At 43.5% G+C, this 8,712-nt stretch overlaps 1 protein-coding gene across 1 annotated transcript in view; it reads right to left on the bottom strand.

The window, feature by feature from the left end:
* The window catches only part of cacna1ha (calcium channel, voltage-dependent, T type, alpha 1H subunit a), a 105,066-nt gene that overhangs the window by 67,351 nt on the left and 29,003 nt on the right, over positions 1–8,712 (bottom strand). The window contains exons 7-8 of the mRNA XM_080446564.1: positions 7,425–7,663; positions 484–1,127 (exon numbers count right to left, since the gene is read on the bottom strand). Coding sequence (XP_080302690.1) covers positions 484–1,127; positions 7,425–7,663 — 883 coding nt within the window. The remainder of the gene's footprint in view (positions 1–483; positions 1,128–7,424; positions 7,664–8,712) is intronic.

The raw sequence follows: 8,712 nt of genomic DNA, 5'->3' as shown, positions 1-8,712 counted from the left end.
AAAACGAAATAAAAAGACCAAAAAGCACGCAAACCGCCCACCAAGCATGGCTATGGTTATGAGGCGTGTATGGCCAAAAAGAAATTAAGAAAAAAATTGAAAAAGACGAAAAGACTACAGGCCTTATTTTCGCCGGTGCCTTCCCCATTATCCCTAAACTTCTTTGCCATTTTTCACTATTTTTAAAAACATTTTCAAACAGTTCAACTAGCCGATCTACATTGACACGTTGTGAGCTTGTAGATTGGCTATTTGAACTGTTATAAAATGTTTTTAAAATTAGTAAAAAATGGCAAAGAAATGTCGGGATAATGGGTAAGGCACTGGCGAAAATAGGGCCCTACTACTATACTACTACTCTTCTACTACTCTTCTTTAAGTCTGCCCCACACGGGCACGTGTATGTAGGATATTTGTGCGTGTGTGTGTGTGTGTGTGTGTGTGTCTGTGTGTGTGTGCGTGCGTGCGCTCGTGCGTTCTTACTGTGCTGTCCCATGAGCTGGTGCAGTTTGGCCAGGGTCTGGGTGTGCTCTGAGGCCGGGTGGTGGTGGTGGTGGTACAGGTCTCTGCTGGGCCCGGGCCCCCCACAGTGCTGGGCGTGCGGCGGCGGCGTCTTGCTGCTGAAGCTGCAGACGAACGACGGCAGTATGGTGGGGTAGTTCATCCCGCCGTTCAGCCGCCCCAGCAGCGCCCCCATCCGGTGGGTGACCGCGGGGGAGTCGCCCGCGCCGCCCCCGCTCCCGTTCCTGCTCCCCCCTTGGAGGGGAATCGACCTCATCTCCAGCTCTTCGCCCCCCTCGCCGCCGCCTCCTCCTCCCCCGAGCACCGGCCCTCCTCCTCCTCCTCCTCCTCCTCTGCCTTCCTCTCCGCCGCCGCCGCCGCCGTGCTCCGTGGCGGTCGTCACGGTGACGGTGTGCTGCCCGCCGTTGCTGAGGCGACAGTGGTGATGCTGGTGATGCTGCAGCAGGTTGTGGATGGGTCTGAGCCAGGGCGCGCTGCCGGGGCCCGAGCTGCCGCCGCCGCCCCCGCCGCCGCCGCCGCCGCGGCCGAACCCGTGGCTGTGACCGTTCCCGCCGGCGTTACCGCCGCCTCCGCTGCCGTTGGGGTTGACCTTCTTACCACGTTTACTTACGAGGGGGAAGGAGAGAGATATTAACCACTCAAACCCTATTATGGAGTCCCTGCATGGCTCTATACTAGTGTCTTTTCTGTTTTCTGGTATTGTGGGGAAAGCTTTCGCTGAAAATAGCCGATCGATAAGCTCACAATGCGTTGACTCACTGTACATTATACAGTCCTGAGTGTTCATTTAACTCTTGAGTGTACGAAGAGAACCAAATGGACTCTTATCCCTATATTTGGTTCCATCGGTACACTCTCAGAGCACATTCCCAAGCACATCGTTTTTGTTTGGTCTTCAAGGAAACCAGTGTTGATCATTCATTTTAGCACGGTGTGGAAATCAATTTGCACAACATTGAAACGTGCTTGATATATAGTGATAATCTATCACTATGCTGTTATTGTCTGTGAACTTTCTGTTATTATTGTGTTTTACTGCATTTTAACGTGTGGGATGATTTGAAAAGTCTATTTGAAAAGGGTTTGATCTACAGTACATACGCAATTCAGACATGCATGTATTCTTAACGGTGCAGTGATGTTTAGCCAATATTAATCTGAGTTCCCAGAAGTTTTTCGCCTCGCATACAAACGGGAGCGGCGAGGAACTTCTGGGCCAGAGCGCTGGTATTTGTGGGCGGGATGTAACTTACGCTCAGAATCTGAGCGGACACGCCTCTTACCGGTCTGAGAGCTGTGCAACTCGTCTAAAAAGTCCGACGAGAGGCAAACAGCAGTACACAACAATGGCGCCGCAATTTCTCAAGGGGAAATTGCTTCCCGTCGCTCCTATTAACATGCAACACCCACTGCATGTGGATCCCGCCCCCTTTTCTTCATTGGCTGTTGATTTGAATCAGAACTCAGTGGCCGCGCCCCTGTTGTTCAGGCTTTGAGCCGAAGCCTCCCAGACTAAGCCAATATCGACTGGAGGAAATGTAAACGTGAGCTTCTAAAAAGTTTTTAGCAGGAAAATATAACATCTGCTGTTGTCCACATTGAATGTAGAGCCAGGCACATTTACTGTATCTACTGAACGTTAAAGCACATTGTGCTGTGCCTACCTGAAATGACTCTGTCACACCATCAAGTACAATGAAATGCTTGAGCCGGATTCATTTCACTTTTACTCACTCAAGCGTTTCACTGCTGACATTGATCTACTGACATTGATCTACAGTAAAATTTCTGTTGAAAAGCCTTGCTATAGAGTGGAGCGTCTTAAAGCGACAAAAGAGAAGTGTTGAATCTCTCTCTCCCAGAGAACATAGCGCACTCCTGGATTCTTTAAAGCTGCAAGCCGTATCTTTCATGTCCTACCTGGGATTCGAACCCCGGTCCCCCTGCACGAGCGTCATTATTCTACTGTTGAGCTACAGTATAACGGAAAGCCTGCTTGGGAAGAGGATAAAGAAGTTGTCCTATGCGACCTATATTCCCAGTATATGAGCAGGTACACCAACTGCAACCATCACAGTTGTATTGTATCAACATACTGTACCATACAGATTGGTCAATTTGTTTTAATATTCACATAAAATGTCATGGAAGCTTAAACTTTAACTTTTTTTGTGAGCATTTTCTGAATGTTCTGCTTTAGCTTTCCACCTGGGCAGCTTCCCACCAGCCACTGAGCAGCCTCATAGGAGCCGTTTGGCTTCAAAAGCAATAATTGTGGTGACTTGAGTAGCGTTTCTGAAAGTCTTTTAATCAAATGTACCTCAAAATAGAGCCTACATTGACATTTATACAGTATTACCACAACCACCCACCGTCGCTAATTAAAAACACACTTATTGCTATTCCCTGCACTAGACATATGCTAATTAAACACTTTGAGTTCTGACATTTATCTTAAGACACCACAGCTCTGGAGAGAGTTTAAATCTAGGACCCAATGATACCCAGTTATTTCTGTATATGGGTACACCCAATTTAACATTTTTACAAGGGGATTCATTTGCATTTAAAAATGCTAACAACATTTTCTCTTAAGACTCTGACCCATAATGTATAAAACCACTGCCTAAGGTGGATATACACTACGAGATAATCTTAATATTAACGATTTTTAAATCGGGTATCATCACACACTACAAGATCATCTTTCAAGATTCTCTTATCAGATTATCTTAACATGCACACACTACACGATTAAAAACATCGGGGGCATCTCACATTACAATATTCTATCCAGATTCTCGGGCTTGCCCGAACAGCAATAATAAATAGAAAAATATTTAAAATATAAATATAAATATAAATTATGAATTATTAATAATTATAATTATATAAGATATGATATCAGTTGCCTATATTATTTTGATATTAAATAAAGTTACACATTACAATCCGTACATTTTCATATGTCAATTCAGTGTTTTTCTCCGACAGTCAGCTGCGCTCCTGAGCAGCGGAGCGCGCGCGCGCACACACACACACACACGCACACGCACACGCACACACACACACACACACACACACACACACACACACACACACACACACACACACACACAGTGCACCGCATCAGAGCAGATCTACAAGCTCACAACGCGTCTCATTCGCGGTAGGCTACTTGTGGTCTTGTATATCGCATTAGCTGTAGAATACAACTCTCATAGACGTATTTATGATTATGACGTTTTCAATCTACGAGAGCTGTAGGGTTCACCCCCCATGGACACAGAAACTTTCAGCACTATACCCCGTAGACACTCCAAACATGTACAAATTGCTTTTTCCCACGCCCCAAATGTTAACTCTCGCTACGGGGTAGTAGTTTAATGTAATAATCCATATCTTTCAATAAAGAAGTGTTTTATTGCCGTCCGTGGCCGAATGACATTTTATCACCCTCGCTTACTTCCTGTTTACATTGAGTGTAATTCCGGGTTTCACCAGATGGGCGCGTCACTACCGCCCATTGGGAACTTCCGACAGAATCAGCCACAGACGGCATTAAACACTTCTTTATTGAAAGATATGGATTATTACATTAAACTACTACCCCGTAGTGATAGTTAACATTTGCTGCGTGGGGGTAAGCACCTTTATTTTCAATTTGTACATGTTTGGAGTGTCTGCGGGGCATAGTGCAGAAGGTCCCTGTGTCCATGGGGGTGAACCCTACAACTCTCGTAGATTGAAAACGTCAGAATCATGAGTACGTCTACAGTCAAGAGTTGTATTCTACAGCTAATATCGCATAATGTTAACCACTCGAAACCATTGTGCGACGAAGAACAAAATAATCCTGGCTGGCACAGAGACTTCCCTTGCAACATTTTGCAAAATTCATGGATTTAAGAACTATGAAGGGTGCACCAACATGAAAGTTTTTTTTATAAAGCATTAGATGGTGGGCCAGAACATAATGAAAGGCTAATTTAAGAAATGGATAGTTAACAAATGTACTGGAACTCCAAGAGTCAAGACAGAACGCCTTATATTTGGCACACATTTGTGATACTCTCTCACAGAGAATGAATCCAAATGTAAGCTATTAGGTGGCATAATAAACCGTAAACGAGCGGTTCCCCCCCCCCCCCCCCTCCAAGACTGACCATGAAGCAAAGCCTACCGTCCTCATCATAATCATTCAATAATTTGAATGATTTCACTTTTATTCTCATTATACCCCGCAATGCCAGACGTAGGCTACAACGTCACATTATTAAGCATGATTCATCAGGATCGCTTTGCAAATCCACAAGCTCACACTGCAGCGCAGATTGAATATATTCGGGGCGCAACACCGTTGTCATAAAGTAACAAAGTACATGTACTCAAGTACTGCACTTAAGTACAATTTTTAGGTATTTTTACTTTACTGGAGTATTGCCAATTTTCAGTACTATTGTATTACTTCTACACCCCAACGGCAAATATTGTACTTTTACTCCACTACAATCATTTGAAAACTTTAGTTACTAGTTACTTTGCTATTATCAATTATTATATTATAAAACCACTAGCCCTATTTTATAGGCCTACATAGGCTATTTGAAAATAGCCGAGCTACAAGCTCACAATGCATCGCATCGCAACACATTGTGAGCTTGTAGATCTGCTATTTTCAAATATTAGTAGGCTACTTTTACTTTTGGTAGGCTACTTTAAGTACATTTTGATACTAATACTTTTGTGCTTTTACTAAATTTTGAATTCCGGACTTTTATTTGTAACCGAGTATTGATACTTTTACTTATTGATATCTGAGTACTTTTCCCACCATGCACTGACCGTTGTACGTCGAAGCATACATTGGTCGTTACTGGATGGATTGCAGCTGCTACTTGAGAGAGACAGACTGCTTGAGATCGCTAAACATTAATCTGCTAGTTAACAAGAGAAATGACACTATCCAAAAGTATAAAGCAGGGGTCTTCAACAGGGGGTCCGGGACCCCTAGGGGGTCCTCAGAGTTACTACAGGGGGTCCGCCAAATCTTTGTGTGTTATCTTTTCTTTTTTTTTTACCTTAACCACTTGAACCCTGGCATCCCTTTTCTGAGGAGAACTTTAGCCAAAAATAGCAGATCTACAAGCTCACAACGCCTTGCGCTGCGAGGCGTTGTGTAGATCGGCTATTTTTGGCAAAGAGATATATAGGTGTAGAGGGGAAAAAAGAGCAGACCAAGTAAACAAAAAAAGTTTAATCTGAAACACAATGTTATACAATATAGAGGAGGGGGTCCCTGCTTCGTCTCTCTCTCAGCTAGGGGGTCCTTAGCCTGAAAATGTTGAAGACTCCTGGTATAAAGAGTATAAAATATATGTGTAAAATATATGTGACAGTGGTGAAAACAGGGCATTTAAAGATGAATTTGGACACATTGGACAGCAGCAGTGCGTTCGGAAATTGCGCACCAGAGCGCACTCGCCTATTAGTTTGTATTGGCCAGTGTGCTCATGAGTTTCTTATACCTTTCTTATACCATCAATGCAAAGCCGTTGTGTTTCATCGGCTACACACGTTTTGGCTGTTTGCAAGCCAAGGAATATAATTTTAGACGGCAAGATGAAGCATGCATGTTACCAGGCAAGTTATAAAGTTTAATAAGCATCTTTCAGGTGGGGATATATTCTCTATGGACATTATAGCTATAGCTATAATGTCCATAGAGAATATATCCCGACTGTCAGTCCATATTTTAAAATGAAAATCATAAAATCATTATCAAAATAATGTATTTTAATATAAAACATGGATCCACCGCAGCTGCACATGATTGTCCATCCTACATAAACAACGTGTGTGTGTGTGTGTGTGTGTGTGTGTGTGTGTGTGTGTGGCATTGCGGGTTTCTCTCGGTCCGACCCGCGCCAGGTGTTCCATACAGTAGCGATCCAGATAAATATCAAACATTTTTTAAAATGATTTTGATGATGTCAAAAAAGGGGGGAGGGGGGGTTCACCCGAGGGGAGGGGTTTTCGCTCGAAATATCAAACTATTTTGAACGTGATCGGAGTGGCCCCGATCGTCTTGTGAGCAACTCGGGAGGGTTCAGATTGGATCTTTGAACCCTCACACTAGACGATGTTTATGCCCGAATTTCGCCCCCTATCTAGGCTGGGGTAGACACGCCCCCCCGATACTCGTGAGGGTTGTTTTTTAGCCCGATTATCTCGTAGTGTATGTCCACCTTAAGACTGCAATGCTAAATTTAAAGTCTGTTGTACGATGCAGTGCACGGTGCGCCAAACGTAGTGGAACTACAAGCTTCGGTGTGCTTGTAGATCTGCTATTTTTGGTGTGTGAGGAGCAGCGGTGGAAAAAGTACTCACATTTGTTACCCTAAAAGTATCAATACTGCAATATAGAAATACTGTGTTACAAGTAAAAGTCCGGAATTCAGAATTCTACACTTGAGTAAAAGTACAAAAGTATTGGTATCAAAATGCACTTAAAGTACAAAAAGTAAAAGTACTCATTATGCAGAATGTCCCATTTCACATGTTTTCAAATGTATAAAATGTATAAAAATCTTTTGAAAATAGCAGATCCACAAGCTCACAATGCGTCGCTTCGCAAACACATTGTGAGCTTGTAGATCGGTTATTTTCAAATGGAAACCTACAAAGTAACTAGTAAAGTTTTCAAATATTTGTAGTGGAGCAAAACTATAATATTTGCATCTGAGATCTAAGTAAAAATACAGAAAATTGGAAATACTCCAGTAAAGTAAAAAATACCTCAAAATTGTACTCAAGTACAGTACTTGAGTAAATGTACTTAGTTACTTTACATCGCTGGTGAGGAGTCGTATGACGAAGCAGATAATTCAGGCTTAACCCACCTGTGCCAGACAGAGTACATCCGCTGCAGCCTGCGTGTTAGCTTGCGGTACAGGTGGCTAACGTAGCGCAGCATCTCCTCGTAGCAAGAGCCCGGCTCGCTGTAGCTGGCCAACGTGGAGTCGTTGGACATGTAGCGCGCACGCTGCTCCCTCATCAGGGCGTTCTCCCTCTGCTTGGTCTCTGAGAACTGGGTGGCGATGACCACTAGGCACAGGTTGATCATGAAGAAAGAGCCCACCTGGTTAGGAGGTCGGAGTTGAAAGGGAGAGTTTAGAAAAAAGTGTTTCGTAAGAGTTTTTAGACTTGCTGCCCTTAGCTCAACTAGAGCTAATGGTAGCAAGCAGCCTTCTATTGTTGAAAATGGGTAGAAACCGGGGCTGTTTCTACCCAACACCTGCATGGATATACAGTAATACAACTAAGACTGTATACAGCTCAGGCTGCATTACTGGAGTTTATCCAACATGAACCCTAGCATCCATATATTCCGATCTGGTCATAGTAGAGATTTGTTGTAGCGGGGGGGGGGGGGGGGGGGGCTCAAGCCATTGATTTATTCAATCAATCAATCACAAAACGTTGCATCGCAGCAAGATTAAGTTGGTTATAGGTTCAAAATATCGGTTTCGATGTATTTCCGGTTGATTGCTCAGCCCTAGCATATTCAGAGATTTTTAAAAAACACAAGCAAAAAAGGGTTTCCGCCCAATATTTTTGTTAGCAGCTACAGGTACGTAAGACCAGTAATAGTATCTAGTTATGTAAGATGTTCCTGCTCACGAAGGCTGGAGCATTTCATATGGCCTCTTATTAATGTTACTGTTTGTCTGCTGCTAGAATGCAACGGCGAAATTGCACTGGGCCGGGGAAGAGGAAGAGCAGTGACGGGGTGAAAGGGAAGAAAGAGAAGAAAGGGTTGATTGACAGAATATGAGGTCATGATGGAAGAGGGGAGAGGCGGTAAATTGTGACATAAGTGAGAAAGGAAGGAGTAGAGACAGAGGGAGACATTAGGGAGTGGGTGAAGAGAAGAACAGGGCAGCATCCACGAGAAAGATTCAAACATTCCCACTTGTATAACGAGATCAAATAAAACATTCAACTTGCAGAGTCTTTAAAATGAACTTTTGATTTGATTTAGCTTTGGGAAATGTGAAGGCCACTGTAGATCTTCAGCGAGGTGGAATAACAGCTATTCCTCCCAACGGATTTATTGAAATACCATTAGTTACGACGCATTCTTGGCCACATCACCTAATGTGATAAATATATATTTCTTTAAAGCAG

The sequence above is a fragment of the Gymnoscopelus braueri genome, assembly GCF_963280865.1.
Source record: "Gymnoscopelus braueri genome assembly, chromosome: 13".
Lineage (NCBI taxonomy): Eukaryota > Metazoa > Chordata > Actinopteri > Myctophiformes > Myctophidae > Gymnoscopelus > Gymnoscopelus braueri.
Note: the sequence above shows the minus strand (reverse complement) of the source record. Positions and strands in the feature narration are given on the sequence as shown.